Source organism: Acomys russatus, chromosome 5 (genome assembly GCF_903995435.1).
Source record: "Acomys russatus chromosome 5, mAcoRus1.1, whole genome shotgun sequence".
Taxonomy (NCBI): domain Eukaryota; kingdom Metazoa; phylum Chordata; class Mammalia; order Rodentia; family Muridae; genus Acomys; species Acomys russatus.
In genome coordinates, this window is record NC_067141.1 from 15259506 (window position 1) to 15286070 (window position 26565).

The following is a 26565-nucleotide window of genomic DNA, read 5'->3' on the forward strand; positions in this document are numbered from 1 at the left end:
TGAATCTGCCTTCACACTGAGAGTTAGGTTTCCAGCGTTCCCTGTCATTTTCCACAGCCCAGAGCCTGCCTTCATGAAGATAGTGGGAGAGCCATAGAGTAAACCATACCCTGAGCTACTTTTGTCCATCATGGGGGCGAAACTGCTGCTTCATCTGGATCCTTCCTGTGTGAATCTCTGCTCCTATTTCTTGATGAGATTTGCAGGAAGCAGAGTGGTCGGGTAATATTGCCAGAGTCAGATAGCTACCAAGGTCTTGGGCGCAGCTCTGGCTGACTCTTGGAACGGATGTAGCATATTGAAGGACCTTGAGGTCCCAGAGGTGGCCTGGCAACCTAGATCCAAGCTCCATCTTGGCAGCTCCTCTTGCAACTGTCCCTGGCCCCAGCCAGAGCTCATTTCCTGTGGACAGGGAAGTACAGCTTGGTCATGTGGGCCCCCAGGGCACACCAGCAGCCTGTGTGCAGCATCCTCTACTTAATAGCATATTTGTTCCATGGCTGATAAACGTTTAATGCCTGAGGAAAGCTTTACTCACCTTGATTGAGATGGCTAAACAGAGCACCTGCTGGCGGAGGAGGAGGCAAAAAATTGGCTTAGCCTGCTGATGTGTGGACCCTCTCAGCCACTGCTTTTTAAAGCGGACTTGAATCCTCTGCCTCCCCTCCCTACAAGTGCTCTTATGCATTGGGTCCATTTTCCTAGCCTTCTGAGACTGCGTCTCCTCTCGTTTCTATAAGCTGGAAGTTTGGTCCACAGTCACAATTATTCATGACTCTGTGACCACAGTGCACATCTGGACTGAGGTTCATACCTGCCCCTGGGTCACTGGTCTAGCAACCAGGTGCCTCTGCTGTCCAGCCATCTGTCCGTAGGCCTCCTTCTGTGCAGACTCTTCATTTCATTGTTCGTTTTCATCTCTTCTTCCAGCACAGCCCTATTGAATTGAGGGCTTTTTGGTACCTCTACCAGAACAGATTTTTGTTGGCTTCCTTCTTCTTTTGGGTTTGCATAGTAAAGGTGCTCAACTGAAAAGTATTAGTGGCAGTGACACATGTCTATACTCTTAGCACTTAGGCGATGGTGCCAGTAGGATCAGGAGCTCAAGGCCATTTACTGATGGCTGTATAGTGGATTTGAGGGCAGCTTTCTCTCACACACAACAGTAATCCAGAGTGGTACTCACACTTACAATCCCGGCATTTGGGAGGCAGAGACAGGAGGATTCTGGGTTTTAAGCTAGCCAGGGTTGCATGGTGAGACTCTTAATTCTTTTTTGTTTTGTTTTGTTTTGCTTGTTTGTTTTTGATACAGGGTCTCTCTGTGTAGCCTTGACTGTCCTGGACTCACTTTGTAGACCAGGCTGGCCTCGAACTCACAGAATCCGCCTGCCTCTGTCTCCCAAGTGCTGGGATTAAAGGCGTGTGCCACCACCGCCCGGCTTTTAATTCTTTTTTTAAAATCAAGATTTAAAACTAATATTGTAAATGTGAGCACTGGCTCTGCCACGCTTCTGCTTCAGTAGGAGGTTGATAGTCTGCACTCCCACTGATGGTTGGGTGGGGCTGGCCTCCTAGCCTGTGTTTCTGGATGATCTGTAGTCCTGGCTCATGACCCTGTGGTCATATTAGCTGACGATGAGCTCCATTACTGATTTCAGGAGCTCTGGGCCTTGCAGCCAGCTGGCAGAGGTGTGATGTCTGGCAGGAGATCTGTGGCTATGAGTTAGGAGTTCAAAACGCCACTGCCATAGTCCCAAGGCACATGGGACCAGAGAATACTGAGCTCGTGTGGCCACAGCATAAGAAGATAGTGATATTTTGAGCCACAAGATGTGGCTGTTGCCTGCCCGTGAGTGATGACCAATCTCTGAAACTTTGAGGGATATGGGTACCGGCATAAGTCCTCAGTCATATTGTCTCAAACACATGGCCGTGGTCCACCTGAAGTTTTAAAACTCTGACTTGCTGCCAAGCTCTTGGCCTGAGTTTGCTATCTGGGAGCCACATAGTGATGGGGAGAGAACTGACTACATCAAGTTGTCTTCTGACTCCACATGTATGCTGTGGCAGATGCCCTGCTCCCCAAATAAGAAAATAAAAGTGTAACATAATTTTAAGCCCTGGTTTGTAAATTTATTAGTATGGCATTTTTTCTTTTACAAAAATCCTATATCAGTCATGATACATGAATTGTATTATGTGTTTGTATAGGTGTGTGCTCCTGAACACATAGGTATATGTGCACATGTGTAGATGGACGTTCATATCACATGAACTTCAATGACTTGCTAACTCGGTTTCTGAGGCTAGGTCTCTCACTACACCTGGGGCTAAGCTGCCTGGCCAATGCACTGCAGAGATCTGCCTTGCTCTGGCTCCCTATCTCTGGGGCTACAGGTGTGTGCTGCCATTTCAGTTTTTTTTTTTCTTTTTTTTTTAATGTAGCTGGTGGCGGGTCCAAACTCAGCTCCTCCTGCTTGCATAATGGACATTTCATCTACTGAGCCATCTCCCCAGCTTCCTGTACCAATCTTTTTTTTTTCTTCTTTTATCAGAATGAAAATGTGTACCCTGAGGTTATTGATCAATGACTACTAGGGAGGGAGGGACAGGAGGCAGCCAGCTGTAGGTCTGCTGTTGACTTGTATGACTACACAGTCACACGAGGGTCAGCCTTGGGATGACCCGTGGGCTTGCTGTCAGCAGTCTTGGTTTGTGAGTAGGGCTTCTAGGACCTGAAAGCTTAGCAACAGGAGGCCTGGGCAGAGGCAGCAGCAGAGTGGTGGCACAGCTGGCCACAGCAGGACATGCTTTCAAGGACTGTTGGTTCCCAGGCTCCTGTCTGTTCAGGACAATGAGCTATATCTCCTCATACAGAGCCTCAAAACCAGAATTGAAACAAGGCCCAAAAAAGAATATATATTCCGCCCCATTTCCCCAAAAACATCCATCTTCCCTGTGATTTTTCTTCCCAGAGTTCCAAATTGCCAGGAAGATCTAGACAGCTCTTCCACCCAGGAGCTTCTCTGTGTCTCTTCTCTGCCTTTTAGCCTTAGGTCTCCCCTTTCCTTAAAACGCCACCACTCCTTCCTACCACAGGTCCTTTGTACATCCGGCTATTCTCCCCCTTTACCTTGCTCACTTTTGCTGATCCTTCGAGTCTAGGCTTTACGGCAGCTTTCTTTGGGAAACCCTCCTGACCCAGACTCAGCGGGTACCCGCCGCTGGACTCTGAGAACCCCACTTCTGGTTAGCACCTTCAGTTGCTTCTCCTGGGAGAAGTCTGGGAGTCCTTAGGCCACACCCACAAAGCCTGAGCCTTTGAGGTTTCTGACTGCCACAGACTATTTTAAGTGCATCCTGGAGACCGAGTGGGAGGTGGGCCCAGGCTATTTCCTTCTGTGGGACGGAAGTTCCTTATCAGTGAAAGGAGCCTGTGACTTTCTATGAATCAGTGGCTGGATTGTTAGAAATCTTAAATTGCACATTATCCTGAACAGGGGAGGTTCCCTCTCACCTGCCCCATTCCAGAAGCTCCTGCCTCTTCAAGCTGCATTCTGGGTGGGATGACAAAACTGCTCTGGGCCAGGGTGGCCGTGTCTACAACAGGTGGTGGCCACCTGACCTTTCCAATTCCTGGTGAGCTGGCCTCTCCCTGGCTCTGACATTAGATCCTTTCACTGTATAGCCTTCACCTGTTTAAACTTTCATTTTTCCAGTCCTTGAGGGCTTCTGTGCTGCTGCGGTTTGTCACTGTTTCTGGGATGCAAGGGAGAGAGGGTACACAGTAAAACATGCGATCCCATTTACCCCTTCCAGTGAACTGCTGTGGGCTTGAGGCCCCTTCCCATCTTTCCCCTTAGTTTTTAACTTTTTCTTGGATTCTAGTGAAAACTTGGGGTGTGTCTGTGTGCAGGCCTTGAAGTTTTGTACACATTGTGGCCTGACACTGGGCGAATCTGAGACCAGCCTCCTTCAGATTAGGGTTGCTAGGAGGCTGCTGCAGGGTCTAAGCTCAGCCTGGCTTCCTTTCTCTGTCAGCAGCTCTTTGCACTTCCTCTCTTTCTGCGCTTCTGCCCGTCCAAGTCCTACGGAACGCCCAAAGCTGCTGCAAGCCTGGTGCCTCTCTGTGCAGCTCCAGGCTCTCAACACACATAGGACGCCAGGCTGTTAGAAAGCACCCAGGGTCTGCAAAATCCTTTCCTAGGTTTTTCTTACCAGTGCCGATGGTACTTTGTGTACTACTACTCCCATTACCTACCAAATGTGCTCAGCCCTTAGCAAAACAGGTGTCCACGTTGTCTTTGCTGAATGTATGAGGAACTCTCATCTCTGTGCTCTCCACCAGGAGGGAACCTGGGTGGGTTTTGCACTTTACACCAGTGTGTGTGTGTGTGTGTGTGTGTGTGTGTGTGTGTGTGTGTGTTGTCTGACTCTGCACTGATCCTCCACTATTCGTGTTAGGCCCAGGCCTGGAGGGCTGCAAGGACACGGGGCCACTTGCGAATCATGCAAAGACAGCCACCTCTGCGTGGCGCAGGGTGCAGTGCGTTCAGGATGCCTGGTGTACGGTGTTCGGTGTTCGATGTAGAGTGTGGGGTGCATGATAAAGAGTACTGGGTGCTGTGCAGCATAGAGGGTGCAGGATGAGGGGGGTACGGTGCAGAGTAGCGGGTGCGAGGCGCACGGTGTTCAGTGAAAAGTAGAGGATGCGGGTTGCATGGTGCAAAGTGTTAGGGCGTCCGCGGACTCGGAGCAGCGGCCTGGGTACCTCAGGGACGAGGCGGGCCGGGCCCAGTGCACGCGCGCCTGGGCGGGCTGCAGCGGGCCTCCGTCCCGCCTCTCGCCGGCTCTCCCGGCCTTTCCTATCCGGCCCGCGACGCTCCGCCCGCCCCGTCCCACATGACACCGCCTCCGCCGCAAACTTTTTCCTCCCCATCCTGTCGCGGCTGGGAAGGAATGGAAGATGGCGGCCTAGGCGCCGAGTTTCCTGCCCGAGCAGCAGCGGCGGCAGCGGCAGCTCCAGGGGGCTGCGGCCCGCGCCACCATGACGCGCTGGGTCCCCACCAAGCGAGAGGAGAAGTACGGCGTGGGTGAGCAGCGCGCCGCCCCGCGACCGCCCCGCACGCAACTTCCCCGCCGCGGCGCCCAGCCTGTTGCCGCGCGGTGCGGAGCCTGGCCCGCCCGGAGCTGGGGCCCGCGCGGGAACCCTCCCGGGGCCACTATGCGCCGGATTCCCGCGCATTCACTATGTCCTCTTCCCGTGTGGTCCGGCGCGCGCGGGGCTCCCGGGTTCATTGTTTTGCGTGCGTTTTGTCTTCTTCGGGAAACTTCTGTTTGGCATCTGGGACTCCGGGTGGACAGTTTTTATTGTGTAGCGCTCGGACTGAGAAGCCTCCCTTTCTTGCGTGGGGAGTGGCCGTGGCTCCCGGGCTGGGTCGGTGCCGCCTTTCCCGCTGTGGACGGTGGGGGACACTCAGACGCTCCAGTGTACCCCCCCTCCCCCGCTAGGGCCCTGGAAACGGACCTCGAGGGCGGGACCTGGTTTTGCCTCTTTGTTGCTTCCCGGTGGAGCGGAGGGAGTCGGGTTGCAAGCTTACATTTGATTTAGTACACGTTCCAGGGAGCCCGTCTTTTCTCAGGGGCGAGACAGTCCCTGGGCCCTGTAGACCCTGTCACTCCCAGCTAGCCCACATCAACTGTCAGATCTGCCTAGCTGCAGGGCTCGCTGACATTCTAGATCTGACTATTCTGTTTGTATGCTCTTTCCCTCTTTGTAAAAGGAGCCTTTGACGCCCAGCCTCACCTGAGCAGAATCTCTGACTTGCTAGCAAGCATTTTGGGGGGAGGGGATTTGCAAGCAAGCATTTAGGGAGCTTGCTGCCTTCCATCCTAAGGGTTGCCCTGGGGCACCCTCTGAGCAGCTGTCTGTTCCAGACCTGCCTTCAGCACCTTCTAGCAGGCCTAGTTCATGTCCTAGCCCGCTGACTTTGGAAGTTTCCTGGAGGCTGTGTCCTTCCTGTGAACTCCAGTTATTTCTGTAGTGTGGCGGGCATGATGACCATGGCGCAGGGCTGGGAAAACCTAGGGCCCCCATCCCCACTGTAGGCCCACACACAGGTTTGGAGCGCTTCCCTGCTATGGGAACACTAGGACTGAGCACCTGCCTTGACAGACCTTGCTGAGGCCCACGGCTGAGCTGGGCTCTCTTGAGGGCGGATGTAGTGTGTAAGGAGCTAACAACCGAGCCCTGTAAGTCCTGATGGGCCCTGCATGGGGGCAGAGGCCGTTAGAGCCCCATCCATCTTCATGTAGTTTGGGGTGGAGGATTCTACTTAGGAGGACTTCAGGGTTGTGGCAGCAATGAGGCTCTCTCCTGGGTTGCCCAGGTCTGTTTAAGGGACAGCTAGAAGAGGGCTAGGAACAAGCAGAAACTAGCCACAAGATGGCCAGGGGGCAGCGCGGGGAGGGTGCTTGTGCCTTCAGGGCAGCCCCCTTGAAGTGGAGAAAGTTGCTGTGCCGCACTTCACCCTTGCAGCAGAGGTGCCACTGGTACTGGGAGCAGCGTGACTTTGAACCGGGACAGCAGTAGGTTCACACGTGTGCCTGTTCAGATGCAGCTGCCACCGTAGCCTTGATGATTGGGTAGGGAAGTCTGCCGCTTTGCTTTTTTGTTTTTGTTTTTTGAGCCGGAGTTTCACTCCCTGGTTGGTCTGGCTTCATGTTCATTGAGAGGTACTTGTCTCTGCCTCCTGAATGCTGGGTTTCAAGGCATGTGGCATCACACCTGGTGAGGTCCCCCATACCCCCCTCCTGTTTTTTGTTTTGTTTTGTTTTTTTCAGGCAGGCTGGAGATCTCAGCAGCTATAGGGTGAAGAAGGGTTGGTAAGATAGGAAAGAAAATGGCTTGGGATGATGGGGGGCGGGGGGGGGGGGGGGGGGGGGCGGGAAGAGGGGCTCACCCAGCCTGTAGTGTGGTGGTGCCTCCCTGGAAAGCCAGAACTTGGGAGATGAAGGCAGGAGGATCAGAAGTTGAAGGCTGTCCTCTTCAGCATAGTCAGTTTGAGGCCAGCCTGGGCTACATGGGGTCTTATCTCTAAAAGAAAAAAAAAAAAAATTTTTTTTTTTTTTTCTAAAAGAAAGGCCAAGAAAACCTGCAGGCTTAGCAATGGAAGGAAGCCCTGTGAGTTCCTTTGTTTGGAGTAGAGGTTTCAGAGAGAGAGAGAGAGAGAGAGAGAGAGAGAGAGAGAGAGAGAGAGAGAGAGAGAGAGAGATATCGATCCTGTGCCAGTTGTGGGTGTGACGGTGGCACTACATTTTGCTGTAGTCTCCAGTTCCCATAGAGATATGGACGTTGTCTTCAGTGAGCCTTTTGTGAGTCTGGAAAGATTGGGTGAACGTGCCTGTAGAGGGTCAGAAGGGTCTCCCTCCAGAGGGGGAAGCAAACAGCTCCAGGAGGCTGTGACTTTCCCAGTTAGGTCACACCCCTTCCAGAAGGCATTCTTGGATGTGACTTCTAACTTGTCTTTTGCTAATTTATTGATCCTAAAACTGTTTTGAAGAGTTGCCGAAGGAGAAGTAGGACAATGGTTCTCAACGCTCCTAATGCTGCGAACCTTTAATACAGCTCCTCATGTTGTGGCGACCCCCCCTCCCCAACCATAAGATTACTTTTGTTGCTACTTCATAACTGTAATTTTGCTCTTATGAATCGCAATATAAATATCTGATATGCACAATATCCGCTATGTGACCCCCGCCCCCAAAGGGGCCATGACTCACTGCTTGAGAAAGGCTGGTCTTGGGGAATGGTTTTACCAGCAAATTCTAGTAAGAGTGTGAAAGACTGATGTAGGAGAAGGTGGGGCTGTGTCTCCCTTCATCAGGCTCCAGCTGAGCTTGGTTGTAACAAGGCATCAGAAGGCACCTCGGAGATTAGAGTCTCCATGGGGAGAATTTCTGTCACAGTGGAGGGAAGTCAAGGATGGAGAGGCCAGAGGCATCCCAGCTGTCTGCAGGTCTGACAGCTTGCCTTGGGAAGGATGTAAGTTCTCCAGTGCAGGCTGTTTCTCCATAAGGGAACGTCACTAAAGATCCCCCTACTAGCCTCAGCCTTTTCTTTGGTAGCCTTAACAGCAGGCCTGTGTTTCTCCCCTGAGGCTCTGGTGGGTGGACCCTGCTTCCACTGGAGCCACTTGGCCCATGAATGAATTACGGGGGAGAAGGAGAGCGGTCAAACTCCACCACTTTTGGAAACAAGAATCACAGCTCATTGTTCAGAAGAGCTTGGGGACTCTTAGAAGCATTGTTTGTAAATGAGACACTCGGGTTATTTGTTTCAGAAAATTGAGATGAGAGTAAATGGCTGATGGATGGCTCCTACCAGGGCAGGAAATGGGGGTTCCCCCCACGGTTCATGTTTTGAGGTTGCTGCTTGTGAAGCCTGCCAGCTGGCTTTTTCTCCCTGTTGGTTTGGTGGGCCATGTTTAGGGACTTGCCTTATTCATACAGGTATAACCTTTGATTTTTTTTTTTTTTTTAATAACCTTTGATTTAGCTGTCACACCAAGCGCTTGGTTAGATGATCTTTTCCATCATCCCAGATCTGGCAGGGCCCTGTCTGTGTTCTGGAATTAATAAGGTTTGATGGACCCTGTTTCTGAGATTTATCATGGTGGAAGGGGGAGTAAGCCATGGAGGTGTGTGCAGCCTGCTCTCTCCCTGCTGTGAATTGTGCTGTGCTAATAGATGAAGTGAGCCTTTGTAGTGTGAATAAGCTCCTCAAGTTTGGGATGGGGTCACCTGGGCTCTGGGAGCTTGGCTCACACGGCTGGTCTTGGCAGAGGGAGTGGGAAGAGAGACATGTTGAGTGGTTCCAAACCAGAGACGCACTTGATGGGCAGCTGCTGAGAGACATAGGGGCTCACTTGCAGGGACCAGACTGAGAGGGCTAAGGGCTACCAGGCAGTGTGACCTTGTAAAACCGTATGATTCTGCAAACACTCCAAATGAACTTGGAAGTAGATTCCTCCTGGAGTCTCCTGGTGGGAGCCTTGATGGCCAAGCCTTCTATTTTGAAACCCAGGGCCACTAGGCCTCTGGCTGCAGAATTTGGAGCCATGCACTTGGGTAAGCTTAAGGCAATGTAACTGGGGTACGGTTTTTTTCAGACCATAAGACACACTGGACCATAAGATGCACCCAGTTTTTAGAGCAGTAAAAGAAGAAAAACAGTAAAAACAGCAATAAGACCATAAGTCACACCCTAATCCCCTCCCTCTCTTTTGGGGGCGGGGGAAATGTGTCTTATGGTCCGAAAAATACCGTAGTTTGTTATAGCAGTAGTAGAAAACCAGAGTCTCGGTGGTATGGACAGGGCCAGGGATCTCCTGTCCTTGAGTTAGGTGCAGGGAAGATCCTCTTCCAGGTAGAGATCCTCAGTGGGGATAGGGCATCGGCAAAATAGACACCTTAAATTATCCTTGGCTTTCGCTCATACCGTGACCTTGAGCCTTGGTATTGCCATGTGCAGAGTGGGGCTGAGCCTACTTACTTCAGAGTCTTGCAAGAATTCATTGAGGTAATGTGCTCAGAGCATGAGTGACAAGTGCCAACTGCTCAATGAAAGCAACTACTGTTTTATTTTTACTAATGAAATTGTGTGTGTATGTGTGTGTGTGTGTGTGTGTGTGTGTGTATCTGCGGTACAGATGTGGATATCATAGGACAACTTGCAGTAGGGTTCTCTCCTTCCATTGCATGTGTTTTAGGGACCAAACGCAGGTCATCATGCTTAGTACCTTTACCCCTGGACTATCTTGCTGGCCTCTACTTTTGTTCATTATTTAATAAGGTACAGCTTTAAGAAACGTAATGAGGGCCGGGTGTGGTGACGCACGCCTTTAATCCCAGCACTTGGGAGGCAGAGGCAGGCAGATCGCGGTGAGTTTGAGGCCAGCCTGGTCTACAAGGCGAGTCCAGGACAGCCATGGCTAATACAGAGAAACCCTGTCTCGAAAAAACAAACAAACAAACAAAACAAAACAAAACCAACAACAAAAAAGAAACGTAATGAGGGAGTTGGGTGTAGTGGCGCACACCTTTAATCCCAGCGCTTGGGAGAAAGAGGCAGCAATCTCTGAGTTTGAGGCCAGCCTGGTCTACATAATGAGTTTTTGGACAACGAGAGATACATAGGGGACCCTGTCTTGAAAAAAGCCAAAATGCCAAAAAGCAAGAGAGGGTGTGTGTAACAACGAGGGACTTACTACTTAGGCAGAACGCTCATGGTTCTTGGGTAAATGATTTTCTTCAAAAGGTGTTTTATTTTATTTTATTTCTTAATTTTGAGACAGAATCTTACCAGATTGCTCAGGCTGGCCTTACTCTGTGGCCCAGACAAGTGATTTCTTAAAATCCTGTTTGCTCAGTGTGAAACATGGAGTGTGTTCATGCTGTGGTGCTGTTTGCTTCAAATATTGGAACATCCAAAGACCCCTGGCAGGGCAGGGAGAGAGGGGAGGCAGAGGTCTCTTTCATTACCCAGAGTGGTGGGCAGACTGCTGCTTTGGGATAAAATATTAGATTTGAGCCTCAGTAAGTAGAGCACACACATTTTCATTCACTAGAGTCGCAGAAAAACCAAATTAGGGCACGGATTATGTTTCTCCAAATCCGATTTTACTTTGAAACACAAATGTTGTAAATGTATTGTTATACCACCATTCTAGAATATTACCTGTCTGCTCAGGATTGTGCTAGGGTGTGGGGGACCATGGTGGGTCCTCACTTTTGTGGCTGCAGTGAAGGCAGGGGGAGGCCAAAGGTTTTTCAGTAGTAGTTGAGCTTCACCTCCCTCCCTCCCTCTCTCCCTCCCTCCCTCTCTCCCTCCCTCCCTCTCTCCCTTCTTCTTTCCTTCCTTCCCTCCCTCCCTGCCTCCCTCCCTCCCTCCCTCTCTCCCTTCTTCTTTCCTTCCCTCCCTCCCTCCTTCCCTCCCTCCTTTCCTCCCTCCCACCCTCCTTCCTCCTGCCCTTCCTCTCACCTTTTCTTCCTCTTTCTCTTCTTTTTTCCCTCCCCCTTCCCCTTCCTCCTGCTCTTCCTCCCTCTTGTCATTCCTCTCTCTCTCTCTCTCTCTCTCTCTCTCCCTCTCTCTTCCTCTCTTTCTCCTCCCTCCCCCTTCATTAAAGTTTGTATTTTCAGGCAATTTGACCACATGCAGTCATAAACAATAAATAAATAACAGCACTAAGGGATCTTTTACTTACTTTTTCAGTTTGCTTCTCACCAGACTGGCCAGACAATCGCAGACCCAGGGTCCTGACATTGACATAGTCAGCTACAGAGCGTTCATTGTTCCCAGGCCCCCTCATGCTGTCCTGTAATAGCCACCTCTATCTTATAGCCACACTCTCCAAGGCCTGGCAACTGTTTGTCTCTTCTGCATTTCACATTGAATCCTACAGTAGGCAGCCTCCATTGGCCTTTTCTGTTCAGTGGCTTCTCGGTCTCTGGTTCACCATGTTGTGTCTGTCCAGTTTGCTATGGACGGCTGAGGAGTAGTGTTCTTTATGGCTCTGCCACAGAAGGTTTGACTGCTCATCTGTCAAAGGATATCTGAGTTTTGGTTGTTATGGATAAAGCTGCTATGAACACTCATGTAAAGTGTTTTTTTTTTTTTAACCCTTCTTTGAGACAGGGTTTCTCCGTGTAGCCTTGGCTGTCCTGGACTCGCTTTGTAGACCAGTCTGGCCATGAGCTCACAGCAATCCACCTGCCTCTGCCTCCCGAGTGCTGGGATTAAGGCGTGTGCCACCACCACCCGGCAGTAGTTTTTTGTTTTTGTTTTTTGTTTTCTTGTGTGAATATAAGTCTTCAATTTGTGTGTGTGTGTTGGGGGTGGGGGAGAGTAGGGGGGGAGGGAGAGGCCCAGGAATAATGCAATTGCTGAGTCCTATGGTAGCTGGATAATGTACCTGGATATTTAGCTTTTAAAAGAACCTGCCAGCCTTTACCACACTGGCTGCACAGGCTACCGTCACCAGCCAAGTGCTGCTTCCTCTCTGTCCTTCCTGTCTTTGCTGTTGTCTCAGTTTGTCCACTGGACCCAGGTTTGCTGGGACAGCAGTGTCTCAGTATGGCTGGAGTTTGTGTCTCTCAGGGTAACAGTCTTCTGATGTCTCAGTGTCTTGTATGTGTGGAGGCCAGCATGCACCTGCCTGATGATTATGAAGGCTCTCTACGGAGGGGCAGCAGGAGCTGGGCCACTGAGGTGACAAGTTATTCAGGGTGGGGCCCCTCAAAACGGCTCAGTGACTAAAGGTCATTTTGGCTTGAGGACCTGAGTTTGATGCCCTGGACTCACACGGAGGAAGGAAAGAACTGACCCTTGCAAGTTGCCCTCTGACCTCCACGGGTACCCTGGTTCACATGCCCTTCCCCCAACTACAATAAAATAAATGTCAACAAAAAAAAAGAAGACACGGTAAAATGGTAATATTTTGTTTACCAACAACGGGGAGAGGAGCTGTTCTGCGTTCTCACGGAAAGGTAGTTGTTCAGTCTGCCAGACAGCATGGGGTGGGTGGCACAGTGTGTGCTGCCAGCCTTGTAGGATCAGCAGTGTCTGCACTCTTGCTTTCCCAGCTGCTTTGGGGTGCTGAGAAGGTCGTAGGAGACCTTTCTGCCCTAGCTTGCTTTCTGTTGCTGTGATAAAAACATCAGGACCGAAAGCAACTTGGGGTGGAAAGAGTTTATTTAGTTTACAGGTTAGAGGCCAGCCTCCCTGGAAGCCAAGATGGGAAGAGAAGCAGAGACAGGCTTGTTTCAACTGGCTTGCTTAGCTGCTTTCTTCCACAGCCCAGACCCACCTATGTATGGCTGGCCCCGCCCACAGAGGTCTGGGCCCTCTCATATCAACCAGGAATAGAGAAAGTGCTCCTTGGACCTCAGACTAGTCTGATGGATGCAGTTCTTCAACTGAGATTCCTTCTATCCTGGCATGTGTAGGTTTGTGTCCAGTTGACATTCCCTAACCTGCAAAGAGAGCAAAACAATAAAGGAGACGTGTGACAGAGTTGCCTTTTAGCCCTGACAGGCTGCTGTTGACAGCCTCTTGGAATTGATGGGAGTGTGCCACCACTGTCAGCTGCACCCCTGCACACACAGCTTTGAAATGAGACCTTGACATCTTCAAGGTGGAGATGCCCCCTGCCACTGGGGCAAGCCTCTCAGCCTCCTTCAGCCTCCTTTCCACCTCTCCCCAAAGTGGGGAGAATGCCAGTTGATGTGGGTTTCTTGGGAGCTAACTGTCGGTGAGGCAGCTTGGGAGCCCTGGGGCTGCCATTAAGACCCATGTGCACAGTATGTTTGCTGTGGCTGCTATGACAGAGTGCCAGAGTCTGGGTGCTTTAAACAGCAGTTATTTACCTCAGCACTGTTCTTGAGCTGGAATTATTAGGTTGGCATGTTGTTTTGTTTAATTTTCTGGGACCCTGTGTGCTTGGCTTGCAGACTGTCATCTTTACCCCATCTCTCTCTGGTGTGTGTGTGTGTGTGTGTGTGTGTGTGTGTGTGTGTGTGTGTGTGTGTGACTTAATTTCTCCCGCTTATAACCAGTGCTACCAGACCTGTTAGATTGAGACTTTTCCGGAAAGCCTTATTTTAGCTCAGCCACCTGATGAATGACCTCGCTCCTCACATAGTTCCATCCTGGGGTTCTGTGGTGGTTGGAAGGAGAATGACCCCCACAGGCGTGTGTATTTGAACCCTTGGGCCCCAGTTAGTGCTGCTGTCTGGGGGAGGCTTAGGAGGTGTGGCCATTCTGGATGGAGTACATCACCAGAGGTGGGCTTAGAGAGCAGAAGGCCTTACACTATTCCACTTTGTTCTGTCTCTGTCTCTGTCTCTGTCTGTCTGTCTGTCTGTCTGTCTGTCTCTCTCTCTCTCTTGGCTTTTTTGTTTGTGATAGAAGATGTGAGCTTTCAGCTTGCCCTTTCAGCTGCCCAGGCTGCCTGCTGCCACTGCACCCTGCCATTTTGGTGATGGACTCTTTTTTTTTTTTTTTTTTTTGCTCCCCACCCCCCTGGTGATGGACTCTTTACTCTCCCAAATAACGTTTCCTTCCATAACTTGCCTTGGTCATGATGTTTTATCCAGAGCAACAGAAAAGTGACAAATACATTCTTGACTGAGGTTGTAACTCCAGCACTCAGACTTAGGGGCTCACAACGCAGCCCACAGCAGTGTACCTAAGACTCAGCTTAGTTTCCCTTGCCTTCATGGCGCTTGGGTTTGGTTTTGTTCTTTCCTGTAAGGCGGCAGATGCCTGGAGGCATGTGGCAGACGAAGTGTGGGGCTCCTGTCCTTCCATCAACCTGGAAGTCAGCAGTAAAGTTGGTGCCAGAAGGATTCGCTCAAACAGTTTTCGACCTGAGTATGAACTTGATTTGGGGCTGTTGTTCTTTCACACCTCATTGGGTCGGGCGCTCACACACCCTGCTTGCCTTCATTTCCGGGTTCTCAGCAGGTGTGTTTTTGTGGCATGAGCAGAGTGGGCAGGTGCATGGTATTTCCTGAATCTCAGCTCTGCAGCAGTGGGATGGATGGCAGACATGGCCTTGGTGCTACTGCCCTCCGGGGCTGCTCACTGCAGGCTTCCATGGACTGCTCCTCATACTGCAGTGGGAGGCTGGCTTCTCACAAGGCTCTCAGTGGTCTGTCACTGCTGGGTCATAGGGGAGATAGAGGGGCAGGGGAGGGGCCTGTCTTGAGACAAAAAAATGACTTCAGCTTGGCGATCATTTTGAAGCCCTGCTGGCTCTGCACCCACTGAGTCAGTCACTGCAGCTGCACACAGAAGGGAATCTTGTGCGTACACATGTGCTCTCTCTGGCTTCAACAGGCAGGTGGTCCCTCCCAGGCACACAAGGTGGCTCATTAAATTATCTTGTGGGCACCTGTGGTGCTTAGTATGTGGTGATGACGTCAAAAGGTCTCAGTTTTGGAGGCACAGAAAGCCCTGTTGTGGATTTATCTCTTTATTTGTTAGTTGTATTTTAAGACAAGGTTTTAGTCTGTAGTCTGCTGGCCCAGACCTCACTGTGCAGCCTAGGCTGGCCTCAAACACATTGAGTAGCAGAAGATGACCTTGAACTCCTGAACCTCAGGCCTCCAACTTCTAAGTGCTGGGATTGCAGGTGTGAGTCACCAAGCCTGTTTTTTTTTTGGGGGGGGGGCGGTGCGTGTGTATGTGTGTGTGTGTGTGTGTGTTTTGTAGCTTTGGCAGCTTCTCTCAAATTAGAGTGAGCTTTAGACAGTGTCATTGAGATCCTCTGAGTGCCAGAGTTCTTACTGGTTCCCAGGGCACCATGAGACTACATGGCATAGGAGCAGCTTGACTGTGTCACTGTGTCATGTGTCATGTGTCATGTCATGTGTCACTGAAAGCGTCCCTTGGCCGCTTACTAGGTGCCGTCTAAAGCTGTGATTTGCCTTTACCTTGGGAGTGATGCCCAGAATTCATGTGCCACCTTGAGTGATTTGTTTAACCTAGTCACATTAGATAAGCTTGTAGAGAGAGGCAGGAGTTTTGATTTCCTGTCCGCATCTGGCTGCTAGCTGCTCTCACAGACTGCTCAGCTTTTTCTTTTTTCTTTTTTTTTTTTTGACATAGGATCTCTCTATGTAACCCTGGCTGGCCTGGAACTTAATACATAGTTCAGGCTGGCCTCAGACTCACAGGGATTCTTCTGCCTCTGGCACGACAGTGGTTTTTGCTGGCTTCCTAGGAAGTTTATGTTGGCGTCACTCAGGTGGCTCACAGCTCTCTGTCAGGCCCACAGCAGGCAGGTGGAGAAGTGTGCACCCAGAAATTGGTAGTCCCTTCCACCCGCTCATGTTGACACTTATTTTTGATTAATCTGGAAGTGGACTGGGGTGGGTCCTTTAGCGTCACTGACCATGAGCACAGGTTGTACATCTCAGTCTTCTCATCTTTTTATTTCTGTAATGCAATGGCAAACTGTTGTTTGCATTCCGTAGACACTGGAAGAGATGCAGCTGAGAACTGAGGCCATCTATGGCATCTGTGGGTTTCAAGATGCTCCCAAGCTGCTGATCCAGGAAGCATCTTTTCTGGATCTTCCGAGTTTGCCCTGGAGAGAGCACTCACACCTTGTAACCTGTCTGGGGCTGTGGGCTTCTTTTTACCTCAGCGAGGACTGCACTGAATCTCCTGTGGGACAACTGCCTGTTTTTCTAAGTGTTAGTTTTTGTCTCATTACTTCCTGGCATCTGTATTCTGAAGTAACTTTTATGTTTGTGGTGGAGTGTACATCAAAAAAGGTTGTCAAGGTTCCTGATTGAGAACCTCATGACAATGGTAGGTGGGCATGCTGTGAGGTGCAGCACAGACCACTGCAGTGGGAGTTCAGGACTGTGTGGGCAACAGGAGCACCTGTACCCCACCCCCATGCCTGGAACTTTCATGAGGGACGAGTACACTGCCTCTCCCCATCATGTCAACTCTGTAGGAAACATGGGCCATTTCTGGTGATTACTCTTAAGTCTGAAGAGGGCATTATGGTCTTGCTCTCCTTAGTGTTTTAGAATTTCACTTTGTTTACTGCCAGTGAGATTTCTAGTCCATGGTTGCTGTTGGGCTGATGGGCCTGGGTGTGGAGAACTGTGCTGATGGAAAGGAAAAAGTGCTTCCCAGAGCTTCTTCTCTTTTCTCTTCTTCTCCTCTCCGTCTTCCCCTCCCCCTCTTCCCTTTCTTCTCTCCCTCTCCCCTCCTCCCTTTCCTCCTCCTCACACTCCTCCCTGTCTTCCTTTCCTTCTCCCTCTCCCTCCTACTTTCTTCCTCCCTTCCTTCTCCTCACACTCCTCATCATCATCATCTTTCTTTCCTCTTCTCATTTTCCTCTTCTCCCTCCCTTCCCCTTTCCTCACTATCTTTTCCTGTTCCTTCCTTCCCTCTCTTCTTCCTCCCTATCTTCTTTTCCCTTTCCTCCTCCTCCTGTTCTTCTCTCTTCACTGTGTCCTCCCTCCCTCCCTCCCCCGTTCCTCTTCCCTCCCTCCCTTCCTCCTCCCTCCCTCCCTCCCTCCCTCCCTTCCTTCCTTCCTCCCCTCACTTTCTGTTTGTGTCTCAGCTCTATTTGGCACTAGTAGTTCAGAGAAGTCCTTCTGGGCCCTATATTCTCCCACAATTCCCTGTCTCAGCCCATCAAAGCCAATCTCGTGTCAGAAATTGGGTTGTCAAGATGTGGGCAGACAGGTACTAAGGGGTAGGTGGCTCCAGTACATTCCAGACCCCGCCCTGCACAGTTCTGGTGACGCCCAGAAATCTGGTTGAGTGTGTAGATACAGCGGGCAAGGATGTGGCCATGTTTGATGTAGAGACCCTGCTCTCTGCTCAGCTTGGGGTTCTGCAACTGGATGAATTCTTACTGGGTTCTGGGGCTTTGTGGACTTCTGGGTGATCGATAACGAACTGTGGGTGCTACCTGTTGTCATGGTGACATGCACAATCTTTCCTCTTAGAGTTCCTGGCTCCCACGATCTGAGGAGAGATTCTGAAGACCCTGGGTGGCTACTGTACCCTGAAATACCATGGATGCTCTCTGTGGCTTTCTTGGCTTCCTTTCCTGTACCTCCTCAGCCTGGTACCTGGTGGGGGTTGAGTCCTTGGCTTGGGACATTTGTGCCTGATTGTGCTCAGCTCCCAGCACTGTAGGCATTGTCATGTCTGCCTGATGACTGTTCCCTTTGCTCTGAGCTGGGCTGTGGGGATAGCTGTGAGGAAGGTTGAGCACCCATTGTGAATGATTCTGTGTCCCCAGACCTGAGAGAAAGGAATGAGGAGGAGGCTGGAGACCGGATGAGAGTTAACAGATGTTATGTCCCTGGGCTCTGTACGTTATTTCCTTTACCACAGTCCCCTCAGGCAGTCTGGGGGATGGAGCTCTGTGGCTGGGTCCTAATCTTCACAGCCCAGGCCAGGAGCCAGCTACCCCCTCCTGAGGAGGAGAGACCCAGCTCTTCCTGGCCTACCCACACAGGTCATGCTGCCTGCAAGATAGAGCAAAGAAGGAACTTCTGCTGGCCCCACAGCCTGGCTCCAGTACCCCACTTCTCTAGGGTGTCCCTTCGACCCCACTACTCCCCTGTTGTGCACTCCTTGTGCTGAGTGTGGATCATGGAACTTTCAACCTCAGGGAAATGCTCTGGGGTCATGGGAGCTAACTCATGCCAAGCAGAGTTCTTGGCCTGGGCAGTATTGACTTCCTAGGCTGGATCTGTTTTGTCACAGGAGTTGTTCTGTGCCTTCTAGGATGCTCTACTGTAGCACTTTCCATCCCTAGGTGGGAAACAACCCCCCAAATGTGTTAGAGATCAGTAAGACGTTGCCCTGGAGCAACATGTCCAAACTCATAGGAGCCCCAACTTGTTCACTGCTGTTGATGCTGTTGGCTGCAGCAGCTCTTACTCCCAGGAAAATGTCTTCTGTGAGCTGTACTGGCATTATGTTCTAGATATTTCTTCTGTCACTGTGATAAACACCAAGATCAAAAGCAACTGTGCATGCTGTCCCAACCCTTCTGAGTTCAATATGTGCAGCTGCCGTGCTTTGTCTAGAAGATAATGTTTGCTCCATAGCCACTGGCTGGCTCTTACACCTTTTCTGCCCCCTGCCTCCAATGATTCCTAAGCGGTAGTGGAAGAGGCGTGTGTGTGTGTGTGTGTGTGTGTGTGTGTGTGTGTGTGTGTGTGTGTGGTATGTGTGTAATATATGTTCCCTTTAGGACTAAATATTTTGCAATCTCTTCTTCTCTGCGCTGTGGCTAGTGGCTAGTTGTGGATCTCTGTTATCTGTTAATCATCATCTGCTGCAAACAGAAACTTCTTATAAAAAAGATTTATTATTTTCAATTGTGTGTGTGTGTGTGTGTGTGTGCTCTCATACACGTGTGAATGCATGGAGGGGGGATGGTATATATACTTGTGTGCAGGTGCCCCTGGAAAAACAAGGACACGGAATTCCTCTGGAGCAGAATCACTGGTGGTTGTGAGCCGCCTGATGTGGGTATTGGGAACTGAACTTAGGTCCCCTGCAAGATCAGTATGTGCTCTTAATTGCTAACCCATCTCTTCAGTGCCTAAACTTTTTGCTTTAAAATACATTTATTTTCATACATGCAGTGTATGTGTGCCATTGTGTGCCATGTGGCGGTCAGAGGGCACCTTACAGTAACTGGTTCTTTCATTCCACCATGTGGGTGTTGGGGAACAAACTCCGGCCTTGGAACATTACCTTTACCCATTGAGCTTTCCCACCCGTCTTGACTTTTCTGGATGTCAGGCCTCTGATGATGTGTGGGTGAGCTAGGGACCATCCAGCCAGGCCTGCAGTTCTTTTAAGAAGTAGCCCCAAGGCAGTAACTGGAGACCTGTTCAAAGTATAGGAGCCCAGAAACTCACGTTCAGAGTTTTTTGTTTTGTTTTTTTGAGACAAGATCTCACTGTGCAGCTGTGGCTGATCTGTAACTCACAGTGTAGATAGGCTGGCCTTGAACCCACGGAAATCTGTTTGCCTCTGCCTCCTTAGTGCTAGGATTAAAGGTATGTGCCACCACACCAGGGAAACTCTCAAGGTTTTATTTGTAGAAATAAAAGCACTTTCCAAGCCTCTTTTTTTTTTTAAATTTTATTTTCCTAAAATAATAACTTATTTTCTTTAACATAATTGACTTTACCAGGGGCAAACAATGATTTAGCAGGAGGAAAATGTGATTATTTTTCTTCTAAATTGCCTCACTTCTATTAACTGAGTACGATTTATTTCAAGTCCTTCCTGTCTTGTGTGTCTGGCTGCCCATTTCTCAAAGGCTTGAGTGCATGTTGGGTTGTTCATTTCTCACTCCAGGCCACTGCAGACCCTTGGACCTTTCTTAGGGGGGCGCTGCTTTGAGAACTAGCCTGGCGTGGCTACTGGGATGGAGGACCTGGGGTCAGAGCCATTTCAGGGAACCACCACCTCACAAGAGGGAGGGAACTTGGCCTGAGAACCTCCAGTTGTCTCGGGCGTTTCTACCCACAGGCGCAGTGGTCACCTAGCCCCCTGGCTCCGAGGGGCCTGATATGCTGTGGTCCGATAAGCCGCAGTGCATTTTCACAGGCTTCTTTGACTGTCAGGACATACTCTTTGTCTCCATTTGTCTTGAATTTTCAGGCTCATCCCTGTCTTCCTACCCAGCTTGGTGAAGCGGGGCCTCCCCTGTGTTGTTCTCTACAGTACCATGATGATGCGCTTCTATTCCAATTCCTATGTCTCCGGCCCCACAGCCAAGGTCGAGTGGATCCTTTCCTCTGTTCCCAGCAAGCGATGTGGTCCATGGATATAGGTGAAGGGACATGTTTCATGTCAACAGCCCTGAGGCTGGAGTCGCGCGCGCGCGCACACACACGCGTGTGTGTGTGTGTGTGTGTGTGTGTGTGTGTGTGTGTGTGTGTGTGTGTTAGGTGGCTTCTACTGCTGCTTCCAGGCTGGTGCTGGGGCCCACTGAGTAGCCTAACAGATAACTGGGACAGTAACCTCAAAGCTCTCTTCCCTCTTCCGTTCCTGGCTGCTTGAATGAGTGAGGCTGTGGGGTGGGTGGGGTGAGCCATTTTTACAACTAGGTATTTGCTAGATAAATTGGGTCCATCACTTGCATTTTTGTGATCTATATGGACTTAGAATTTTTCCCTACTGTTGCTGGGCTACTTTTCAAGTCTCTTTTGAAGATGAAAGGGAGTTTCCCCATCCAGCCATGGCTTCGAGAGGCGGGTAAAAGGAAGATGGATGTAGAAGGGGGGGGGGGCTCCACACTGTGGCTGAAGCACATCCGGTCTGAGATGGTCTGTAGGTGAAGGTTGTGCCTCCAGCTTTTCCTGCCCTGACACGTAATAAGAAGGCAGGTATCAAAGCAGAGGATGACGCCAAAGTGCTTTGCAGATGCTAAACATTAAATAGCTACAAGGAACAGTTAGTTAGCAGCCTGTGTTCAAACTGAGACAGGACGCTTCTCCTGTGTAGCTCACTTGATAAGTGCACTGACTTTGCGTACCAAGAGACAGGTGTGCGATCCAGCACACCTGAGGGCCCTAATACAGCCACTGATAAGTGTACTTCAGGAAAATGTTAGCTCTATAAAAAAAACAGTTTGTCACTCAGCCAGTTGTGGTGGTGCATACCTTTAGTCCCAGTACTAGGGAGGCAGAGGCAGAGGCAGGCTGATTTCTGTGAGTTCAGGGCCAGCCTGGATCACAAAGCAAGTCCAGGATAGCCAAGGCTGCACAGAGAAACCCTGTCTCAAAAAACCGAAACCAAAACCAACAAAGCAAAGCAAAACAAAACAAAAACTCAGTTTGTCACTTACTCAAAATATTACATATGGGTGCTGGAGAGATGATGGCTCAGCAGATAAGAGCATGGACTGCTCTTCCTGAGTTCAATTCCCACCAACCACATGGTGGCTCACAACCATCTATGATGTGATCGAATGCCCCCTTCTGGTGCGCAGGCATACATGCAGGCAGAACACTGTATACATAATAATAAATAAATAAATCTTAAAAAAAAACCACATACAGAAGTATTGTAGGAACTAATGATCTTACGGGAATGTTCCCCATAGAAATAACGACAGCTTAAAAGGTTCACACAAGTGTTGACAGTGGCACTGATCTCAATACTTAAAAGTGGACATGAACAGCCTAAGTGTCCGCGTCCGTGTTTGGTGAGTGGATAATACAATGAAATATTACTGAGTCATAAAAAGGAATGAACACCTATTCATAGTACAGTGTGGATGAACTTGGCAAACATGATGCTAAAGGGACCATAGCTGGTCACAGAGGGATGTATATTGCAGGATTATGCTGACCTGAGTTACCTACAACAGGCAAATCCATAGACACAGAGAGCAGATTAGTGGTTGCCTGGGGATAGAGGAAGGGGAAATGATTGCGTATTTGTCCTTTTCCTCTTATAGGGATGAAGATAATTTAGATATAGGTGGAGGTGAGGGAGGGTCACAATATTGTGAACTTCGCATTAGTAACCGCCATGCAGCTAGACGCGTAAACCTCAGTGGTGAAAAGTTGAAGACTAATCTCAGCTTCTGGGCCCTAGTTAGCCTGTGGTCCTCATTGCCCACATCTGGCTTAGAGTCTTAGAATCTCTCTCTCTCTCTCTCTCTCTCTCTCTGTGTGTGTGTGTGTCTGTCTGTCTGTGTGCACCAATCCCTGCTGTTGCTGCTGCTGCTCAGCTTCCTCTCTCCTTTTAATTGGCTCAACCTAGGGAGTGCTGTCACCCACAGTGGGCAGGTCCTTCCACATCAGTTAAGGGAATCAAGATAATTCCCCACAGGCAAGCCCAGAGGCCTGTCTCCCAGATGATTCTAGACTTTGCCCATTGACAATGAACACGCCACAGTCCACTGGAGGCCTTCCCAAGAGTTGTTTTTCTTTCTCCATGTGAGATTAGAGAGAGGACGTCTGGGAACCAGACACAGGCCTTCGCCACATACCAAGCATGCTAATGCTTTCATCTTGGACTTCCAGCTGATGCATTCATTCGTATAACTGACTGAGTTAGCAGCCAGCACAGGCCACCACATGGTGCCATGTGTAAGAATGAGCAAGCCGATAGCAGGAGAATCTCCGGCCCTTGCAGCCAGCTGGAAGCTGAGCTGGGCTGTCTCTGGAGGTTTAGAGCCATGGGCAAGGCAAGAGGTATTTGCAGCGCTGGAGTTTGGGCAGGGGTGGTACCAATTGAGTGAAAGGTTTTAAAAAGTAAGGAAACAGAATCCAAGTCCTTCACGATCTCCTCCTCTTCAGCCCTGTTCCTCCAGATTTGCAGGTTTTTTTTTTTTTTTTTTTTTTTTGGTCTAACTGGCGTTTGTCAGCAAAGCGCCTCCCTTTGATTTCTGTGATGTATAGGCAGGAATGTCAAGGTGGGATTAGCATGGAATGAGCCTTCAGAATGAGAAATCACAGTCCCTGGAATGAAGGATTGTGTGAATGTGTTTCTTAAGGACAGGGGTTGAGTGATCGTGGCACAGAGGGTGCCGCATCGGGACTAGTGTTGTTGAGCGCCCCAGTGTTATTTGCAAAGCCAGTCACTTTGTGTGAATATGGCCAGCAGCTTTGCGGTTTGCTCTTAGATCTGTCTACATTTTATTTTATGTTTTTACCAATTCATAAAGTTTATACTGGGAGACTGGAGGGACAGCTCAGTAGACAAGAGTATTTATATCCAAGTATTTATATCCAAGAGGATATATATGAGTTCAAATCTTAAGCACCTAAGCTCTGCATGCCTGTAACTGTGGCATTGAGGGAGGGTTGGGGGTAGAGACAGAACTCTGGAGCTTGGTGGTCACTAGTCTGGCTGTTCAGTGAGAAACCCTTCCTCAAATGAAAGAAAAGAGTGGAGAGTAGCCGGGCGTGGTGGCGCACGCCTTTAATCCCAGCACTTGGGAGGCAGAGGCAGGCGGATCGATGTGAGTTCGAGGCCAGCCTGGTCTACAAAGTGAGTCCAGGATGGCCAAGGCTACACAGAGAAACCCTGTCTCGAAAAACCAAAAAAAAAAAAAAAAAAAAAAAAAAAAAAAAAAAAGAGTGGAGAGCAATACTGGCAGATACCTGATGCCCTCCTCTGACTTCCATGTATACTCTCTCTCTCTCTCTCTCTCTCTCTCTCTCTCTCTCTCTCTCTCTCTCTCTCTCTTTCTTTCTCTCTCACTTGTCACTGGGCTTTTGGCTTTTATCACTGACCTCACAGTGATCCATCTTGGTTTGGAAATGTGTCACTACTCCCTCCCAAAATTACTTTGGAGTAGCAGAGTTGAGGCTTGTTTCCCATTTTTATTAACATTTCTGGTTTCATACAGCCTGCATATGGGCCAGTAGAACTAATTTGCCACAGGGTTGTTCCAAAATACTGTTGTACACACACACACACACACACACACACACACACACACACACACACACACACACACACAGACACGCTGGAATCAGGTGGACCTCTTAGCAGGTCCTAGGCCTATTTCCTTGTGTTGTTTTCTTCCACCCAGGGCATTCTGGATACATTTCTAAACACTCAAATTTGCAGAATTGCTGTCTCCTCTCTTACCTGATGTTTGTTTACCTCTGATCAGCTGAAGTCTGAAAATGGCAAATGGAAAATTCCAGAGATGAATGATTTATGGTTTAAATAATTGAGTACTGTCTATGGCTGTAATTGTTCCATTATTAGTTACCGTTGCTGCTCTCTTCCTGGGCTGGCTTTGTAATTGGATTTGATCACGTACGTGTGTGTGTGTGTGTGTGTGTGTGTGTGTGTGTGTGTGTGTGTGTGGTGTGTGTGTGTGTGTGCAGGAGAAACACTGTACATGTGTGGCTTGGTCCTCTCTGCCTTTGGCATCCACTGGGTTATGGCACACATGCCTGTTGATGAGTGGGGACTGCTGTGCATGTGTGTGTAGGAGGGTGGATGCCCCTGCACAGGGAGCCTCAGACTAGGGTGCACCTAACACCCAATTGGAACCATAGTGTCAGAACCACAGCTTGAGCTTGAGAGTGTTTGCTGTTCTTTTTGTTTTTTGTTTTTTTTAAGTTTTGTTTGGTTTGCTTTTCTTAAAAAATTACTACATTTTATTTGTTTTATGTGTGTATGAGGGGTATATGTGCTTGCCACAATATGCATGTAGAGGTCAAAGAGCAACTTGCATTGCAAGTGTTCTTGTCACCATATGGATTCTGGAGTCAAATTCTTGTCACTAGGTTTGGAAGCAGGCAACTACCTGCCAAGCTATCTTGAGGGCCCTGACCTCTTTTCTGGACAGGAAGGGAGGTTAGGGATTATGTGCATTGTCCAGGCCATGTGACTGTTGACTGTGAGGTGAAATTTTCCTGTCTGTGTGTTGCTGAGTGAGGTGAGGAGCATCTGCCTGTAGAGAGTGAAGGAGAAACCAAAATGATAGGTGGCCGACCAAGCCTGAGCACAGACTCCACAATAGGAGGCCATCTCAGCATCCACAGGGGGAGCCTTTGATTGGGATGAAGTGCCCTGATGATTTTATTTAATATTTTGTTTTATTTTTGTGTATATATGTGAGTATGTGTGTATAGTATATGTGTATTTATATGTACACTTTGTATGCACGTAGATACCAGAGAATGTCAGGTGTCCCTCTCCACCACTCTCTGCTTTATTCCCTTGAGACAGGGTCTCTCACCTACCTGGAGTAGGCTGGCAGCCTTCAAGCCCTGTCTCTTGCACACACAGTGCCAGGGTCACAGGCACCTATGGCCGCGCCTGGCTTTTACACAGGCAGGTGTTTGAAGACCTGGCTGTCTGACTTGCACCTGGCCAAGCTAGCACTGTGAGCCTCCACCAGCATGTGTGTAAGCAGAGGTGTGCAGCCCCTGCTTCCTTCACTCTGGGAGGAATGACAGGAGCTCAGCATACACTTAACCCTGCTTGTCACCTGCTAACCACCTGCACATAGGATGCCATCCCTGAATAAAGAAGCTTGAGAGCTGTTCCCCCATGACAGAGTCATCTAAGTTTTCTTCTATTAAAAAAAAAAAAAAAAGCCACAAAATCCCAAGAATACTAGAGAGCTGTTAAGTAGAATCATCAGATTTCCATCCAAATTACTTGATGTTTGTTCTCATTCTAAAACTACTTACGTGCTCTAGTCTGAATTGAGATTTCTAGGAAAAGTAGACAAAGGGAAAGAGATTAAACCCTAGAAGCCATTTTCTCATCATCATTTGCATATATTTGCATACCAACTTGAGGGAGAACCTAGCAACTTATGCCTGGGTCCCAATTCTGTATCATTTCATAAATATTATGTGATGGGAGGCAGTGCATATTACAGGTTAAACTGTCACCCTCAACCCCTTCAGAAGGGTTAATTAATGTCCTAACTCAATGTCCCAGAATGTGACCTGGTTTGGCATAGGATCATTATTTGGAGTTAGGATGAGGTCACATTCTATTAGTGTGAGCTGGAGTAGGTGGGTATTTCAGCTAGTGGCATTGTGTCCTTGTGTGAGGGACAAGATGGTCACCAATGAGCAGAGAGAAAGCAGAGTTTTGTTCTCAAAGCCCAGAAGGGATGAGGAAGGTCTGTATAGCACCCAGAACTACCAGGAGCTGGAAGTCCAAAGGAAGGGACTCTTGTCAAGACAGCACAGCGCTACTGACCAGTGCTCCAAAGCCATGTGAGAAAAAAAATTCTGTTATCAATGCCTGAGTTTGTGGTACATGATTGTGGAGCTGCAAAGAGCTGGTACAGATGTGCAGTCAGGACAAAGGAAAACTTGGCCATTTGGAAGGAGAGACTTATGAGGAAATAAGACAAGAGCCCAGGGTGGTGGTTTGAATGAGAATGACTCCCATAGGCTCATATATATTGATTCTTGCTCCCCAGTTGGTGGGACTATTTGGGAAGGATTAAGAGGTGTGTCCTTGCTGGAGGAGGCATGTCACTGGGGCTGGGCTTTG

At 49.3% G+C, this 26565-nt stretch overlaps 1 protein-coding gene across 1 annotated transcript in view; it reads left to right on the forward strand.

Moving 5' to 3' along the window:
• Nucleotides 1-4902: 4902 nt before the first annotated feature.
• The window catches only part of Dock1 (dedicator of cytokinesis 1), a 508411-nt gene continuing 486748 nt past the window's right edge, over nucleotides 4903-26565 (forward strand). The window contains exon 1 of the mRNA XM_051145486.1: nucleotides 4903-5095. Coding sequence (XP_051001443.1) covers nucleotides 5050-5095 — 46 coding nt within the window. The 5' untranslated portion in view covers nucleotides 4903-5049. The remainder of the gene's footprint in view (nucleotides 5096-26565) is intronic.